This window comes from Hyperoodon ampullatus (genome assembly GCF_949752795.1).
Source record: "Hyperoodon ampullatus genome assembly, chromosome: 17".
Classification (NCBI taxonomy): domain Eukaryota; kingdom Metazoa; phylum Chordata; class Mammalia; order Artiodactyla; family Ziphiidae; genus Hyperoodon; species Hyperoodon ampullatus.
In genome coordinates, this window is record NC_136930.1 from 59,873,649 (window position 1) to 59,893,652 (window position 20,004).

A 20,004-nucleotide genomic window follows, 5' to 3' on the forward strand; every position below is an offset into this window, starting at 1 on the left:
AACAAAAGAGCTGTATGCAGAAAATTATAAGACACTGATGAAAGAAATTAAAGGTGACACAAACAGATGGAAAGATATACCATGTTCTTGGATTGGAAGAATCAACATTGTGAAAATGACTCTACAAGCCAAAGCAATCTACAGATTCATTGAAATCCCTATCAAATTACCAATGGCATTTTTTTTTAATAGAACTAGAACAAAAAACCTTAAAATCTGTATGGAGACACAAAAGACGCCAAATAGCCAAAGTAGTCTTGAGGGAAAAAAACGGAGCTGGAGGAATCAGGCTCCCTGACTTCAGACTCTACTACAAAGCTACAGTAATCAAGACAGTATGGTACTGGCACAAAAACAGAAACGTAGATCAGTGGAACAGGATAGGAAGCCCAGAGATAAATCCACACACCTATGGTCAACTAATCTATGACAAAGGAGGCAAGGATATACAATGGGAAAAAGACAGTCTCTTCAATAAGTGGTGCTGGGAAAACTGGACAGCTACATGGAGAAGAATGAAATTAGAACAGTCCCTAACACAAAAATAAACTCAAAATGGATTCGAGACCTAAATGTAAGACCAGACACTATAAATCTCTTAGAGGAAAACATAGGAAGAGCACTCTTTGACATAAATCACAGCAAGATCTTTTTCATCCACCTCCCAGAATAATGGAAATAAAAACAAAAATAAACAAATGGGACCTAATGAAACTTAAAAGCCTTTGCAAAGCAAAGGAAACTACAAACAAAACGAAAAGACAACCCTCAGAATGGGAGAAAATATTTGCAAATGAATCAATGGACAAAGGATTAATCTCCAAAATATATAAACAGTTCATGAAGCTCAATATTAAAAAATAAAATCCAAAAATGCGCAGAAGACCTAAATAGACATTTCTCCAAAGAGGACATACAGATGGCCAAGATGAACATGAAAAGCTGCTCAACATCACTAATTATTAGAGAAATGCAAATCAAAACTACAATGAGGTATCACCTCACACCAGTTAGAATGGCCATCATCAGAAAATCTACGAACAACAAATGCTGGAGAGGGTGTGGAGTAAAGGGAACCCTCTTGCACTGTTGATGGGAATGTAAATTGATACAGCCACTATGGAGAAGAGCATGGAGGTTCCTTAAAAAACTAAAAATAGAATTACTGTATGACCCAGTAATCCCACTACTGGGCATATACCCAGAGAAAACCATAATTCAAAAAGACACACACACCCCAATGTTCATTGCAGCACTATTTACAATAGCCAAGTCATGGAAGCAACCTAAATGCCCATTGCCAGACGAATGGATAAAGAAGGTGTGGTACCTATATAGAATGGAATATTAGCCATAAAAAGGAACGTAATTGGGTCATTTGTAGACATGTGGATGGATCTACAGACTGTCATACAGAGTGAAGTAAGTCAGAAAGAAAAACAAATATCGTATATTAACGCATATATGTGAAACCTAGAAAAATGGTACAGATGAACTGGTTTGCAGGGTAGAAATTGAGACACAGATGTACAGAACAAACGTATGGACACCAAGGGGCGAAAGTGGCAGGGGCGGTGGTGGTGTGATGGATTGGGAGACTGGGATTGATGTATAGACACTAATATGTATAAAATGGATAACTAATAAGAACCTGCTGCATAAAAAAATAAATAAAATAAAATTCAAAAAAAATGGAGGCAAGGGAAGGAAGGGTAAAAGATATAACCAGTGGTGGGCTTGGGCTGGCTTGTACATGCTTGGGAGAGTAGATTTTGTGCTTCTCTTCCCTTTGAAACTCCATCTTCAGTGACAGCACATTTGTCACTTGTAATCAACCATAGTACAAGCATTTACACTTCTGAAAACAGCAAACAGTACAAGTGAGGGCATTTCATTTTTCCAGAAAGCCAGTTTATCTGCACACCGTGGGGTGAACCCAGAATTTTGAATTTGGATGACTAACTGAATAGAGATTTTGGAGATGATATGAGTTTGATTTGGGACCTGTTGAGGTTATAGTAACAACTGGGAACAGTCTGACAATGTGGCAAATTCCATCTATAAGTGGTACTCACTATCCTTTTGATAGGGACTATAAAATGTTCAGTAAATCTGTTACGCTGCCTTGGAGTTGAAACAAAAAGATGAAATTCTTCTGAAGACACATGTTTTGCATTAAACATGTAATTTCATTGCAGAAACACTAAAAACGCCATTGTTTTATCAGTAAAAGTTTTTACAGATATGGTAAAGTTTCCTATGGATCAAAGAGTAGCTAAGCCACAAAACAAAATGATGATTCAGCTGAGAATTCGTGTTAATACAAGCTCGTATTATCAGGAAGACTCAGGGAGAAAGAATTGTTTGCTGTTATTCTGGATGGAAAGCAGAGTGAGGATGTGGGATTTCACAGATTTCATCTTTTACTTGAACTCTTAAGTTGGAAGATCTTTTCCTTTCTGTGAGAGATAGTCTTTCAAAAATTAAAACAGTTTATCTTTTCAGCAGAGATTTGTGAAATCAATTATGCAGCGTCAGTAAAGTACAATTCAGAGGGTGATGTTTTGTGCAAAAAGATGTGAATGACTTATTCAGTGACACTATGTTACAAAGCAGTATTGCTGCATGATCCCAATTTTGTATTCAAACATATTGTGTCTGTGCATTCAAAGTCTGGAGGAGTAAAATATTTAAAAGAGCTATCTCTGCTTGATGAGATTACAGGTTGCTGTTTGTTTAACCCTGTTGCTGTGTATCTATTTTTGCTGTAGAATTATGAGAGCTAATAAAAAATGTTGATACAATAAGAAAAGATACACTATCATGCTTGGCTGAGTGCAGTGTCACAAGTAACTTGACAATTTAAAATTTTACAGGGTGTCCCTGGAGCAAAGGGAGAAAGAGGAGAAAGAGTAAGTATCCTCTGGAGTGTTGACCAGCTGCAGCTGACTGCACACCTTTTGTTGCATAAGCCTGATAAAGGATAACCATTTACTATCATGATTATTCATTGCTCTAATACCACTCCTCTTCCCCGTCTCCTCAACTCGCTTGACTGTGAGCACATTTTCAAGTGGAAACCACCCTGTGGGCTAGAAGTCAGGAGTGCTGGCTTCTAGTTGCAGATCTGCTACTATCCAGCTAGGTGACCTTAGGCCATTTCTTTCAGGCTAAAATGGAGAGAATCAAACTCATCTAACTCACAAAGTGGATTTAATGAAGACATAATATAATGGATGTGAAAAGGCTTCAGAAAAGTGAAAGCTCTATTCAAAATGCCAAGTGGTAGATTGAGGCTTGTGTATTTCCAATATGGGAACCAAGGAAGACAAAGGCAGCGTGGAGTCAAAGAACTGGCTGTGAAACTTAAATCAGTTTATTTTAGGGGCCTTCTATATCCTCTGAGAAATTGTGCCACTGCTCATAAATTGTGCTGTCGGCTCTAGTAGAAACAGCAGTGACCTTGGGCTCATCCAATTACCTCTGTGAAAACTTGGGCAGTATGTTTAACTCTGTTCATCTGTAAGATGGATTTAACATCTTTCCTCTGAGTTGCTATTAGTATTAAGTAAGCCACTGGTTGAGAAATTGCTGTATTTTACAAGCTCTAATGAGTGATAAATAAGGCATTAAATATGTATGGGTTTATTACAAAGCTATTAAATTTTTTAGAATCTGGGGCCAGAAACACTTGAACTTTTTAATTTAATAAAGGCTCTCAGGAACCTTGTACCATGAGTTCCAGATTGCTTATACCTTCTCGGTGTGCACCTACCTGTGTGTCAATCCTACCTGTTAATAGGAGACAAAGAGCCCAGGTTGGGAACAATGGGTCAAGTCCCATTTCCATCCTGAAAGTCCTGCCATTGGCTGGGTTTGTGGCTGAGAGTCAGCAGTTTGTTTTTTTCTCATCCAGGGTGACCTACAGTCTCAAGCCATGGTGAGAGCAGTGGCACATCAGGTGTGCGAACAGCTCATCCAAAGTGAGTGTGTTATAGTTACAGATGTTTTCTATTACGCGTCCAAATGGGAATTTGCCTTTCACACAAGCGTAAAGACTAAGCTTTGTCTTGTTGCAGAAACATAAGCTTTACAGATGGCCATCACTAACCCATCTAAGTGATCATTACATATTACCCTAGAGTTCTGCATTGATGGTGCAGAGACCAAATTCTTCTCTGTTGTTTGTCCAAAACCTCTCTGTTTGCCCATATAGGTTTAACTTGACTGCCCATATTAAATCTGTTATTTCTTCTTCATGTCTCCAAATAGATAGATTTTTTTCTCAAGTCCTCAGCACTTGAAAGCTGCCAAACTAAGGCATCAGAAGCTACCTTCAAGCCACTAGATTTAAATACATATCTCTTTCTTACCCATTTCTTTTGGTTAGCCCAAGCCTCTTCCCTTTATTCTTTAAGATTTATACCAAAAAAAATGCAGACACACAAACATACATGCACACATGGGGACAGGCTTCATGTGAACATCTGACATGATACTTGGGCTCTGTGCCAAAAATTACACTGGAACACACTCTATATCACACCTGTCCCATTTCTTCATTTTAAACTTGAACTTTCCCACAGGCCAGTATTTCAGTTACTGATTCATGCTCATTCACTTACATACCCACGCATCTGTGCATTTCTCCCCTGCCCACTGACTTTATATTTTGTCTCAGTAATCTAACCAGAGGGTTACTAGAGTGGGCCCTTCTCTCTGCCAGTCATTTGTTTAGTTCCACAAAGGTCTGGGGCCACATGGAGATGAAATATTCCTCTCAAACCCAGACAGCTCTGGCCTGGCTCTGCTGTCAAGGCCCCTGGTTCTGTAGCATCCACCATCTCCAAGGCCAACATTACCTAAGCGGCTGCCTTAACAACTTTGAGGTTATATTTTTTTAACCCGGGAAGTTTGGGAGTCCTGTAAGTGTCCAAGAAGGCGCTATTGGCTGGGTCCAAAATTCCATCTGCAGTAGATAAACCCAGATCTCATCCTGCAGAAAGCATGGAGTGAAGGTCTACAGGGACTTGGAAGAGTTTTCATTAAGACGTAAATCTTAGGGCAAACTGAATACAAAGCTACTATCTTCAGATGTAGTAGTAATGCTCCCTATACTTTAACTTTATTTCATTTTGTATTATATTGCCCAAACTAGTGGTTGTGAAAGAGAGAATTTATCAGTTAAATGAAACTACTTAAGTTTAATGCCAAAATAGGATCTCTGAAAATACAATTAATTATAAAAGGGAAACAACATTAATATGGAATATGTCCAAAGCTAACCTGTACCTTGGATTATTTTGTAAGTTTCTCATTTCAAGTATACACTGTAAATGGGTGGGTAATGATTTTAAGGAAACCTAAGGGTTAAACCCTAATATGACTCACTGACCATAATATAAGGAAGGTTTCACAATAGTTGCTATCTTATTCCACTGTAGAATAAAAAATCTTTTATAAATATGTGATTATTTGAAACATGCCCTAAAAATTGAGAGTCCAAAATCCAGGTTTTCCCGTCAGGAATTCTCAGGTTCTTGTGAATAACTTCTAGGAAATAGAAACCAGCAGGGGTTATACGAGAGCTGAAACAGGTCTGTAAAATAGGGAGGCCCGGGCTTCCCTGGTGGCACAGTGGTTGAGAGTCTGCCTGCCGATGCAGGGGATGCGGGTTCGTGCCCCGGTCCGGGAAGATCCCACATGCCGCGGAGCGGCTGGACCCGTGAGCCATGGCTGCTGGGCCTGCGCGTCTGGAGTCTGTGCTCCGCAACGGGAGAGGCCACGGCAGTGAGAGGCCCACGTACCACCAAAAAAAAAAAAAAAAAAAAAAAAATAGGGAGGCCCTGCCTGTCAATGTCATTGTCAGAGGAAAAAAATAGAAGAGATTTTATGCCAGTCTATGAGCAAAACCCAACCCACCCAGAAACTTTATTTCTGGTACCTCAACCATCTGCCCACACACCACTCCACGTTTCTCTGGGCTTCTTATTTCCTTCCTTAGGCTCACCTCAGAACTTGATTATCATTTAGCATATAATTCCTCACATGCTCAGTTACCTGGTTTTTAGTCCAGATCTGAATTATGCTAGGAAATGTTATGTGGGAAGCTGTGCGAGGCTGAGGTGATGACAGCTAGAGAAGTATCAATAATAAAGGATGGCCCTTTTATCAAAGGAGGAAGCTGAAAAAGCAGATGTGGAAATGTCTCATCCCACCCAAACATTCATGAACATGCCTACTAATGGCTCCTGAGTCATCAGGAAGCCAGTCCTACTTACAGTCATGGTCCTATGCTTAAGAATGCATTGACTATATCTTAGAAATCATCCCTCTAAAAATGGTTACTATTCTTTATTTAGGGTTGAATGTTTAAAAAGGAATAAATGACAGTCATCTGGAAAGTTCACTTCTTTAGGAAAATGTTATCTCCTGATGATGCTGAAAAATGGGGCATTATGGTATCAAATACTTTCTCAATCTATACGTCTAATTATTAAAAGACATTCTTCCAGGCACAACTGAGTTAAGGGATTATGGGAGAGAGAGCCAGATTTTTTTAAAAAAATAAAGCTATTCAGAGTTTCTGCAGCTGGGACCCAAGTAAAGGTTCTGCAAAAAGGCTTGGCAATGAAGAAATGAGTTGAAACAGCACACTTGTCTGGGGATTTCTGAGCAAGAGGGTGGAACAGGCTTTGTGGGTTGGAAAAAAAGACATATGACTTGGGTGGAAATCGCTGGGGAAAGGGGCAGCTGGGTGAGGATTTAGGGGTCAGATAAATGTTGGGGGTGAAGATAAAATTTATGATTTCTGGTCAGTGATGTTTACTGAGATGCTGACGTGAGCTGTGGAATTCCAAACACATGAGATGCGACTTGAATACAATCCAGCTGTTAATATCATCCAAAGTAAAATGCAAAAAGTTTTCAGTTGGAAATCAACTTATTTCAGAGGGATGTGCTTCTTCCTATTGGGGGGGGGGTGTCTAACAGAATTGTTTGGAACTTTGACAAATAATACCTTCAGTTCTCCCTTTCTATGTGTGACAGTTCATCGAATGCTTCTTTGTCCTTCGTGTCTCAGGTCATATGGCCAGGTACACAGCCATCCTCAACCAGATTCCCAGCCAGTCAACATCAATCCGGACCATCCAAGGGCCTCCTGGAGAGCCTGGGAGACCAGGCTCACCTGGAACCCCTGGTGAACAAGGACCCCCAGGTGCCCCGGGCTTCCCAGGAAATGCAGGTGTTCCAGGGACCCCAGGAGAACGAGGTAAGCTGGACCACTCCTCTCACTGAGTGCGCTGAAACAAGAGTGTAACAGTGGTGCTTATGCAATGATAAAGTTCCAAATAATGGACCTAAATTAATTCTATTCTATCTATTCTTCAGCTTCTTGTTTATTAATTCCCAATATTGAGAAAATTGAGTAATCTACAAAGCGTTTATTAAGAGCCACGTCTGCTTGTATGCAAAAGGAGGATCAGAAACCTCAATTCACCTCTAAAAGGCTTTTGAGCTGATGAGAGAAAGAGGTCCCCTCTAGATGGATGAATTAAAAAAATATGCCCATCCAGGTAGAATTACAAAATGATACCCCTCTCTGGACAGATGTAGCATCAAACGTATGTGTCAACTGAAAAAACACACACACACACGCAACCTAAAAGTTGAGAATTATGTTTTATTTGGCGGACTCACTGAGGACTTAAGCCTGGGATGCAGCCTCTCAGATGGGTCTGAGGAACTGCTCCGAAGAGATGAAGGAGGACCTGGTTTTGTAGGAGTTTTGCAACAAAAACCAGGTAGTGGGAACATCAAAAGAGAACTGTTAATTAAGGAAAAACAGGCATCTCAAATTAATGAATTTAGCACTTTTCTATGAATGGGAAGATGCAAGAGTCTGGGCTCATTGAAATCATTCCTTTGATACGAACCTTAACTACCTAGAGCCAGTATTCTGTTCTTTTCCATCCTGAATCTCCTCAGGGTGCACTGTTGGGGGCAGCCGTAGTGGCTGCTTGCTTGATGGACACAACATCTTTTGTTTGCTGATATGGCAAGCAGCATTCTTTGTCCCCATGTGTCATGGCAAGTAGAGAGCTCACTTCCTAGGTCTGGTACATTTTTTGTGCAGTTCCCATACCAGGCAACGGTCAGCCTTGAGGTAAGGCATGAGTCATATCAACATATGATTTACATGTGCTTATGTAGACCATGCCAATTCTAAACTTCAAATTAAATACTGTTTGTGGCTCATCTTCCTATAACAGGAGACAGTATTTTATTTAATAGTTCCATGGGCCAATGTTTAATCTTTCCTACTAAAGTTTCTTTCAAATAGAGATCCTACTTAGCCTTTTCTTCTACCCTTTACAGGTCTTAGCAGTGTTGTGTAATACAATAATGGACTCTTTTGATTGAATTTCACCCTATTCTGTAATTGGCCAAGATCTCCCACTCCAGAAGCAGATCAGATCAAAGAGAGGTGGGAAAATGGGGTTACGTATCAGCCACAAAGAAAGTGATAGGAAAAGAGATAACCAATAAAAGTATTTTCTAGGACACAATCTTATGGAATGTAGATTGGGAGAAAAGCTAACTAGTACCTATCTGCTCTTGTGAGTCATATTGCTTTAATGAGATAGGTAGGATATACTCCTTTGATCAAATTTGAGATGTAAAATGCAGATTACCAAGATAATATCTCACGTTTATTCTTTATCCATGCCAACAGGCCATGTGCATTTCTGCCTTTGCACTTTTGGACACTTTGTTCTTCCCCCTTTGGAAACGTCCTTTCCTTTCCCTGCCTTACGTGAATCTTACGCTTAGTTCAAGGCTCAGCTTAACCCCTGTCTCATGCATGACGTTTTTGTTGATTGTTCTAGACCAACAGATGTCTCCACCCCCTGAATACCTGATGCTCTGACCGTCTCTCCCACCCATTTTAGCAGTCATCACATGTTAATGAACAGCATGATGGCAGAAAGCAGGGCTCAGGTCTGAATTGCTTTGCAATAATAGGTCCTCATCAGATAATTGTTGCTTTGATTGCAACCCAGTTCTGATTTTCCTTTCTAAAGGGTTTTCCTGTGCCAGGGCACTAAATCAGCAGATGTAGAGAAGGACATAATTTCCTCGCAGTATACCAACGATCTGGCAGCCAGGAAGGTGGCCACCTCCGTCAACAGGGCACCCTCTAATGGGGTTGGTGATGGATCAACTGTGACTCAGGGAGCATAGGGCCAGCGCCTGAGTCACTCTCCGCGAGTCACAAGTTGTCTTTGTTCTTTTTGGAAGTCCTGTCCTCGTTCCTGCCAGACTGAGTCTTTCCTGCTCTGCAAGAACACTTGAATGCTTAGATCAGAGAAAAATCAGCCAAGGATCCTCAAACAGTGGTCCAGACAGCCCTTGAAATATGAATTTCCATGATAGAATTTTCTGACATACATGTATGTATACATTCCGAAAGAGTATAGTAGATAAGCAAAATCCTGTATTTCACAAACACAGGTAGGATGACAGTAAGAGAAAGTGAGAAATGCCCTCTGAGCATGAGGGAAGGTGATTTTGGTTGATCACCAACTGGGAGGGTGTGCTTTGGGGTTTAAGGTAGGGGTTTATAGGCCAGCGCCCAGGGGACTTTTCATTCCCAGCAAAGTATTTCAATCCTGTTGCAACAGGGATTCATGGTTGCAAGGAGAACAATAATTTAAAAATATATATATTTATTGAAGTATAGTTGATTTACCATGCTGTGTTAGTTTCAGGTATACAGCAAAGTGATTCATGTTTTGATATTAGCCTTGTGGTCCAAAAACCCAGAAAAGATTGATACAGAAAAATGTCTGCCTTTCCACTAAATCAAAACGATAGAATTTTAAAACTGAAGAAACTTCAGCCATCTTTTCTCCTGACCCTCTCATTTTATATAAAAATGAAGCTTATAAAGTTATCAAGGCCCAAAGATGCTAGAAGTCAGCCAATGTCAGGACTGGAAATAAAAACCAGAGATCAGTTTGATTTTTTTTCTGTATAAAATATGATTATCAGGCTTCCTTGGTGGCTCAGTGGTTGGTTGAGAGTCCACCTGCCGATGCAGGGGACATGGGTTCGTGCCCCGGTCCGGGAAGATCCCACATGCCACGGAGCGGCTGGGCCCATGAGCCATGGCCGCTGAGCCTGTGCGTCCGGAGACTGTGCTCCGCAACGGGAGAGGCCACAACAGTGAGAGGCCCACATACCGCAAAAACAAACAAACAAAAAACAAACAAACAAACAAAAATATGATTATCACTATACTGTAGAATACAATTTTTAAAGGACACTTCATTATAATGAGTAAAAATAAGTACTATTACTAGGCGGTGTACTTAGACAAATAATAAGCTACAAAAGTAAGACTGAAAGACATGGATGTTGAGACTCTGGCATAGCATTGAGGGGAACCTCACTTTCTGCTGAGTCTTCATTAAAAAAAAATTCATAACTCTATTGATTTGGCTAATTTTTCACCAGAAGTACTCCATCTGATTTCTCTATTCTAATTTTTCAAAAGTTTTTCAAACTTCTTAAAACATAATGAACAAGAAGAAATACATTTTACATCATGATGCTGTATGCCTGTGCATGTGTGTGCATTCAAACTTATATAACTGAGGCAAATAGAAATAATACTTTCCCTTACTATTGTTTCCTGTTTTCTTTTGTTAAAAGGCTGAGGGCATGGGGAATTCTGTTCAATACTCTGTAATAACCTATATGGGAAAAGAATCTGAAAAAGAAGAGATATATTATATGCATAACTAAGTCACTTTGCTTTGCACCTGATAATACAACATTGTATATCAACTATATTGCAATATAAAATTTAAAAAAAAAAAGGCTAAGGGGCACCTTTGGATTTTATGACCTCAGTTTGAAATACACTGTTCTAGTTCAAGATCTTTGATTAACGCCATCCTTATCTTTGAAATATCCAAAGAATATGCATTTTTAGAGAATAGAAATTGCAAATATTCCTTCCACATTAGCTCGGTGAAGTAGATGGCCATTCATGACTTTCCTTATTACCTAACAGAAGACTGTATTTTCACTCCATCCGATTGTCTTCCTCGCTTTCATTAACCCTTTGTCTCCTTTAACTTAAAGTATTTTTCATAAGATTGTGTGGAACAGTCTCTTAGCTGTCTTCTCCCATAGGTTGTAATAGAAAGAGAATCCTCAGAGTTTAATGATTCAAAGAGATCGTGCAGCTCACATTGTTCCTCCAAAACTTAAACTCCACCTGAGACTTGGCTGTTTATTGGCCCCCAGAATTGAAGGGGTTCCACTTGCATCACAGAAGCAAAATGTGATGCGCCTGCTTTCTCTTCTCACTTATACTACACTGTTAATTTATGTCAAAGAAAGGCGATTCCTCCATGGACTAGGCTACATTTTTGCTGCCTTTCCCCATTAAACTCTGCACGATCTTCAGGTAAATGACTCTAAAGCCTGGCTTCCAAAATTTAGAAAAATGGGTGGGATCAGCTCTGAGGTTCCCCTGTTGTTCCCTGAACTGTGACAATTGAGTCCTAACTATTCTGACCTTAACTCACTCTCCAATTAGCCTTGTGTGATTCTAACTAGATCCTCTTGACAACTCAATTTCTAATTGGGATCTCTGCATGTCATTCCCAGATGACTAATCTGTTTATTTCCTTATTCCATTTATTTAAATGTTCATTATCCACCCTGATATCTTGAACCATTTATGAACCCAGACAACAGTAGCTTAGTTGGTCTAGAGTCCACAAAATTCAGTTTACTTATTTATCGGAAAAGAACTGGGAAATTTTCCTGATTTCAGTCTTCATGCAACTCCTTCAGTTTCTGATTCTCCAAAATATACTGGATCAGAGGAACCATCCAACTAAAGATTTTCATGTTTAGATTGTATATCCATAACAGCTGGAATTCATAGCTGGTTTATTTTCTATAATAAATCAACAAATATTTATGAAATTCAAGGTTTATGTAAGGCTCTTGGCTGGGCAGTATGTGAGATAATACTATGATTTATGGCTTTTGCTTGTTATGTTAGGCGCCAAATGCATCTGGCAATATTGTGCTCGGTCCCATATATACAATCTCATTTGGATAAAATAGAAGACATGGTTTGGATAAGGAAAGAATATGATATATTACTGAATGTACAAGTAGGGAGACGGCAACTGCTAAGCAAGTTATGTGAAAGTACATGCTGTCAGAATTTAGAGGAAGACAGCACTGTGGCCTTTGATAAGAAATGGTGCTATCATTTATTAAGAAATTACTTAATAAACCAGCAGTTGCTTAGTACATTATTAATGCTCATAAAACTTTTATGAGATCTGGATTAGCCCCATTTTTAGGTGAAGAAACTGAGGCTCAGCCAGATGGTCAATTGTCACAAAGGCCACACAGATGAACAGCAGGGGACCAGAATTCAAATCCATATGGGTATGATTCCAGAATATCTGTGCTTGCTCACCTCTGCCCTGTTGTCACCTTTAAATTCATTGCTTGGCGGGCATTCCACAGAGGAGGCCAGCGCTGTGCAGGGTTTGGCGAACCCTGTTTCATTATGGCTCCTAATATCCACAGTTCATAGCATGTGAACTGCTAGACTAACCAGAGTGTTTTAGTGGGTTATAGTTGTACTATTTGCAAGCTTCTTAATGCACTCTGTTCTGCTGTGTTTGGATAGCCTTGGGGCATCCGTGACCTGGCAGATGACCAGCTCTGAGAAGTCAGGTGACCTGTTTTGGGTACCTATGAGCATGATAAAGACACTTTTTAAAAATTTTATTATTTTTGGCTGCATTGGGTCTTCGTTGCTGCATGTGGGCTTTCTCTAGTTGCGGCGAGCAGGGGCCACTCTTCGTTGCGGTGCACAGGCTTCTCATTTCAGTGGCTTCTCTTGTTGCAGAACACGGGCTCTAGGTGCACAGACTTCAGTAGTTGTGGCACGTGGGCTCAGTAGTTGTGGCTCATGGGCTTAGCTGCTCCACGGCATGTGGGATCTTCCCGGACCAGAGCTCAAACCTGTGTCCCCTGCATTGGCAGGTGGATTCTTAACCACTGGGACACGAGGGAAGTCCCTGATAAAAACATTTTTTATGGTTATATATTTTGGCACTTGACAATTCTTCTAGATTTTAGCATAGGCCCAGTAGGGCAGTAACCTATAGGGAAATTTGTCATGGATCTGGCAATTTGAGATGCATGTATAGAAGTTATACTTCTATTATAGTATCTCAGCCTGGGGGCAAATAGGGAGAAACCTGTAACAAAGTAATTTAATTTTGTTTCACTTCTGATATTTTAGAAGAGAAACCGTTTTCACCTTACTATGTGTGATGCTGCTTTAGCTGGAAACAGCATGATGGGATGGAAAGAATGCAGTTTGGGGCATCAATCACATATGCGTTAGGATCCTAACTTTGCCACATACTAGCTATGTAATCTTGGCTGCTTAATCTTTCTGAATTTTCATTCATTCATTTAACCAGCACTTACTGAGCATCTACTACATGTCAGGCTTGGTGCTGGGTGTTAACAGCATAGTGGTAAACAGGGGATACAGCTCTTGCCTTTTATGTACTTAGCATAGAGACAGATATTAAACAAAAAAATACACGAATAGCTTAATTTCAGTTTTTATGTGTTATGAAAAAATGTAGATTGCTCTATGAACATGGAAGAGGGGACTCTGACTTACTCTGTTGAGTCAGTGCTGTTTTAAATGAGACCTGAAAGTTTAGGAGTTTGCCATATCAGTAAGAAAGAAAGTCAGAAGAGAGCATTCTAGGCAAAGACAGCAATAGCATGTGCAAAGGTCCTGAGGTGGAAAGGGACTTGAAACCTATAAAGCCATGATTCTCAGCCCTAGCAAACATATTATCTCCTATTTATAACAAATAATTTGCAACATTTCTGTTACTGTTCTAAACTGAAACTTATAGATAATAAATATTACCTGCCTTCACACATAATTTTAAAAAAATAGTGTCCTACTGTGTAATATAAAGAAGTAAAAGGAGAGTAATTTATGGTCAAATACTTTATTCCAATATACAGATTTCCAGTACAACTACAATGGAAACATAATGAAGAACTCAAAATATACTTGTATTTAAGAATTATTAAAATGCAACAGCTCCAAATTCAGGATGATATAGTTGAGCTTTATCAGTTACTTATGTCTCTGCATTTGTCTCTATTGTGTTCACAGTGAAGATCTATTAAGATAGCAAGTACATCATTGGCACTATGCAAATAAATGTAAATTACCTTCTCCTACTATTTCAGGCACATGTTTTTTGGTTAACACATCTCTTGATTTTTCATTATGTCTTTTTTCCTACTAGACGAGGTCATGCCTTTCCCTATGCCAGCAACTGAAAAAAGTTTACTGGAAATGACTGGAAGTTATCATTGCAAAGACTTTCCCTTTGCTGGACTTCATTGGTTTCTATAAATTTCATGAGCACTTTATGTCTACTCTGTGGGATCAGATCTTTTGGATGTAAGAGCTCTAGTCGCTCCAATATTATTACTGAGTATTAAAAAATATTAATATTGGAATGTCATTTTAATCAAGAGAAAATATCACGTTTGTCTAAAAGCTTGATGCTAGGGCAGTTTCTAACCTCTGCTGGCTCTCAGGATTAATTTATTATTGTTCTTTGAGGATAAGATCCCTGAGTGACTTTTGAAGTTGGAAGATGTCTCTCCTTGAGCTTTCCCTGCCACCGAAGACCAAATTTCTAATGACTGAATGTAAAGAAAGACAATATTTAAAGATCAGTTTTTATCAGTCAGGTTCTGTGGTTAACTTGAAAAAGATGGTCTTTGTTTCAGAAAATGAGAAAAGGAGGATGGGAGAAGGATAAGATGAACCACAACTGAACTCCCCTAAGCAAACACAGATAGAAAAGGAATCGGCCATCTTCTGGTTGCCGTTAAGTCAGTGACACCACATTTCAGAGACAGAGAAGTGGCTGTCAGGGCAGCACATGACACACTAAAGCTAACACTGAGTCCCTTATGCTCGTGCCACAGTTTACTGTGAATCCACAGGGCTGAGAAGTCTAGAGAAAAAGCTAGGTCCCCAGTGGATTCAAAGCTGAGAGAGAGAAGTAGGGTTCTTATGTTCAACTCCTGTGGCTGAAAAGAGCTGTTGGCATAGACGATACATTTGGCAGAAAACTTTGGTCACAAATTCAGAAATGAAGCATAGTAGTTGTGAGCCAGGAATGCCTCAATGGTAAGCATCTGTGAAACTTCTTAATGTCCCTTGTATCCTGGTTTATTCCTGGAAAAATTCTCTTTATGGGACAGATCAACTTGATGAAAGATAGAGGGCCAGTAGAGCTCTCATAATAAGTTACTGGTTGATGCTTAAATATTTACAAGTCTTCCCTTGTATTATGGTTGATACTCAGCTGCATGAGACATCGTCTTTTCATTGCTGATAAAAATTATGGTTGATACTCAGCTGCATGAGACATCGTCTTTTCATTGCTGATAAAAATCTGCTGAAATACATGTTTGTCTTCTTCCTCTCTTACTTTCCTATCCCCTCCCTCTCATAACCTGAGAGATGAATTCCAGAGAAATAAAGAGTTTTCTCTTTTTACACCCGTTAATTATTTGGTAAAGTCCAATTTGAATGGCCTTTGGAACAAGGCCTTTCTCTGAAGGTTTGATGGATTGTGTTTTCCTAATGTATAGTGACCTTAAGGCATTGACAATGAATGCTCTTTCTCTCTTTATCTCTTTGTACCATCTTTTATTTTGTAGATTTTTTTTTTCCTGTTACAGAGTGACCCTTTGCACTTACCATGGCTGCAGAAAGAAGCCCTATGTATTGATCTATTACTATGAACAAATTACTCTAAAACTTAGAAGCTTAAAACACAAAACATATATAATCATGGATTATATGGGTCTGGGATTCAGGAGTAGTTTAGCTGGGTGCTTCTGGCTCAGGGTCTCTCATGAGGTTGCAGTTAAGATGTCAGTCAGGGCTACAGTTATCTGGAGGCTCAAATGGGGCTGGCAGATCTACTTCCAGGATGGCTGGCTCACTCACTATCAAGAATGATTAGCAGGGTCTCAGGCCCTCCCTGACTACTCTGCTTATATTTGCATGAGAAGGATGAGTCTCTCCATAGGGATGCTTGGATGTTCTTGCAGCATGGCAGCTGCTTTCCTCAGAGCCAGTAATCCCTGCAAGGGAGCAGGGATGAGTCCACAGTACCTTTTGTAACTAGTTCCAGAAGTCACAGCTTTGCTTTCATCATATTCTCTTTATTAAGAAGGAGTCACTAAGCCCTGCCCATGCTCAAGTAGAGGGGGACTAAGCTGTACATTTGAAGGGAGGAGCATAGAATTTGTGAATATGTATTTAATCACATTGTTCTAAATTAAACCAAGGTTTTCTGCCCTTGCCATGTAACCAGCGTGATGCTTTCATCTGTTAGAACGATTTCCACGCAGTCTGACTTCTAGCACACTTGTGAAGGGTTGGCTCATGCTGTGTCTGCCTGTTTTTGCCATTTAAATGGGTGTCTTTCTCTCCCACCTCCTTTAAGTTATTCAAGTGCCAGATGTAGCTTTTTAGAGGGAAATATAAGATGTAGATTTAAGCACCTTGAAAGAGTAGCACCTATTGGAAAAGGCTTTTTGTAGACTAACACTTTTCGTGTCCCTATTTCTGGAATTCATTGTAATCAGGATAAAATCATTTGCCAGTCAAACACAAAGAATTATTTTAAAAAGTCATTGACAAATTAAAATTATCATTAAATTGTGTCTCCACTCTTCGTACTACTGTAATATGACTATTACAATAACAAAAAACTGTAACTGTTGTTTTGTTTTCTTTTTGCCATGAAAACTGATATAGTTGTTTCTGTAGCTTAAAAATTTTTTGAAATCCTTAATTGGAATGTCTGTGTAGTAGGTTGTAGCAGATTCTTCGCATTGGATTTCAGTCCTTGTCTTAGTAATGGGTAATATGATGGAAATACTGCCCAATGTTAATGCCATCTCAGGAAGATATCTTTGTGTAGTCCCGGGTTATGTTTTCCAGTCAGCTTCACTTCAAGTCTGTACCCTTTGCTCTAGCCAAACTGAACTCCTCAGGGCTCTCAGTACGAGTCAGCTTTTGCTGCATAACAAACCACAAAAATCTCAGTAACATGCAACAGTAGATATTATTTCTCACCACATGTCTGTGGGAGGCAAGGGCAGCTCTGCTCTGCTGGGGCCCTGGCTGGGGGGAGCAGTGGCTCCCTAGAGTATGTTCTCCTTATGGCATTGGCAGAAATAAACAGGGCAACCCACCCACCAGTCATATTTCAAACCTCTGTTCACATCATTGCCCACTGATATCCCATTGGTTGAAGCAAGTCACACGGCCAAGTCAAAATCCAAGGGATAGGGAAATGCATGAGCCTGTTGCAAGAGAACAGATGCATAATTCTATTGCAGAATAGTGAAGAATTCAGACCACTATTTTGGTTTACCACATCTTCATACATGCCTTTTCCTTTCCATACTCAGTGCTGATTCCTGTTGTGCCCTGTTCTTATAGCCTTTCATGGATTTTCACATGCTATTCTGACTCCCCAGAACTCTCTTTCTTCCTCTGGCTCATTCAGACTCAAATTTTGAAACTCATCTCAAGAGTCAGCTCTGCCAGACCACTCATCCCTCACTGTGGTTCATTTGTTTGGCCAGTGTGTTTGTTGTTGCTACACTACATTATTCCAACTGGATGAACAGGTGGAAGATCTGAGTAACATCTCTCTCGTTTGTACTCCCTGGTCCCCAAACACATGCCTCCACCATAGCAGTTTCCCATTATATTGTAATTGTTGGTGTGCTTCTCCGTCTTCCTGCTGGACTGTGAGTTCCTTGAATGGGACTGTGCCTTTCATCTCTGCATCCTCCACAAAGGAGCCTGAACACATATTTGACAAATGAATGGATGGCTGATCCCTACCTCATTACTGTGTAAAACATGTCATTTAGCACCAAGGTAGAATATACTTTCTTGAATTGTCCTTTATTGGTTTCACCTCTGTTAATCCTGTTTCACCAATGAGACTACATGCTCCCCACAAACCAAATTTAATGTCTGTTTTCCTTTTATTCCTCGTAATACCTGTTATCTGATAGTTATTTCATGACTCATAAGTGATTTATGGTGTTAATTACCACTTGGCTAGCTTTTTGGCTGCCATTTCTCATTCAACCCTAGAGCCATGATAAAAGCAGAAGCCCATGTGGTTTAGTTCATCAATCTAAAGACATCCTGTTAATAGCCAAGGACTGCCAAGTTGACAACGTCAGCATTTTCTTCAAACCATCATCATATAATTTTAGCCAGAAAAGCAGGGTGAAATTTTTAAATAGTAGTTTTGGTTATACTGGGTATATTTTATATGCATTTCCTAAATGCATAGAAAAAGCATTGGATTTTTCAGTGCCCAAATTTAAGTGTGTCTAATTTAGATGTCTGTGGTAAAAAGGTCAAAGGATCTTCTGCCTATATTGCCTCTGTGTGTGTGTGTGTGCGCGTGCATGTGCACACACAAATAATCTGGAAATAGAGAAAGAGACTCCCTTTACTTTATTTTTTATCATTTTTCTTCCAGTTTTATTGAGATATAATTAACATACACTGTATAAGCTTAAGGCATATAGCATAATGATTTGGCTTACATACGCCATGAAATGGTTACCATAGTAAGTTTAGTGAACATCCATTATCTCGTATATATACAAAATTAAAGAAATTGGAAAAAAATGTTTTTTTCTTGTGAAAATATTTTTCTCTTAGGATTTACTCTCTTGACAATTTGCATATATAATGCACAGCAGTATTAATTATTTTTATCATGGCATACTTTCCATCCCTAGTACTTATTTATCTTATAAGTGGAAGTTTGTACATTTTGACGTCCTTCATCCAATTCTCTTTTCCACACTCCCTATCTTTTAAATGTAGAAATGTACTTTGTCATTTTCTAAATTTCTGGCCTTGAACATAAACAAGTGAAATGGAAGTATACCATGTACTAGTTTATAGGCTAAAACTAAAGCTGTTTATATTAGCCATGATAAACCATTTTCAGTGAATTTTTTGACATGGCTTTTAAAGCAATAAATACATTATAATAAATAAGTATACCAAATGCATTTTTGTAGGTGGGTGAAAACATACATAGAGAAGATATATTCATTAACCCTTTCCATTTTCATTGGTTCTAGATTTAACTTTGACATTAAATTATTATGTGAATATAGCAATGTAATTTGGCTTTTCTGGACTTTTTACTAGCTTGGAAAAACATGATGAGGATCCTAGATATAGGATGTATTTATCTTAATAGTGATTCTTCATGCTTATTATGAAGGGCTGTTGGCTGTAACACATTTTGTTTTAAACTCCATAGACCCTGGCCTTGTCCCGATGCCCTGACAAAACTCCCTGCTTTTCCGAGAGTGGAGAGCATCACATCACTTTTCAGCTCTGTAAAGAATAAAGACCAGACCAAGCTCTAATTTAAATATCTGAATATTCTAATTTAAATATCTGAATGGCTGAATATTCATGCTGAACCTACAACACTCATTTTTTAAGCTATAGCAACTGGCTCATTTTCCTGCTAACTTTGTATCATTTATCATTTTCCCAACAGTCAATGCTGGAAATGATATGGCATTTGAGGAAGAGCAATCAAAACTTTGGAGCTGAAAGTGATAGATTGGCGTTTGGTCTGACATTCTTATTATGTACCTATGAGGTCATAATATCAATGGCGAAACCAGATGGACAAAACACCAGGATTCCTGGTGCCCTATTTAATCCCTGTTCTCTTTTGCTCCACCCCTGCAGCTGTGAACTGTCAACCTGCAAACAACGAGATAGGGTTAGTGTGTGAGGATGAGTTGGGTACCTCA

The 20,004-nt window shown here is 39.3% G+C and overlaps 1 protein-coding gene across 1 annotated transcript in view; it reads left to right on the forward strand.

Moving 5' to 3' along the window:
- The window catches only part of COL14A1 (collagen type XIV alpha 1 chain), a gene marked incomplete at its 3' end in the record, with an annotated part of 211,445 nt that overhangs the window by 180,137 nt on the left and 11,304 nt on the right, over positions 1-20,004 (forward strand). The window contains exons 42-44 of the mRNA XM_079722162.1: positions 2,877-2,912; positions 3,917-3,983; positions 7,085-7,273. Coding sequence (XP_079578288.1) covers positions 2,877-2,912; positions 3,917-3,983; positions 7,085-7,273 — 292 coding nt within the window. The remainder of the gene's footprint in view (positions 1-2,876; positions 2,913-3,916; positions 3,984-7,084; positions 7,274-20,004) is intronic.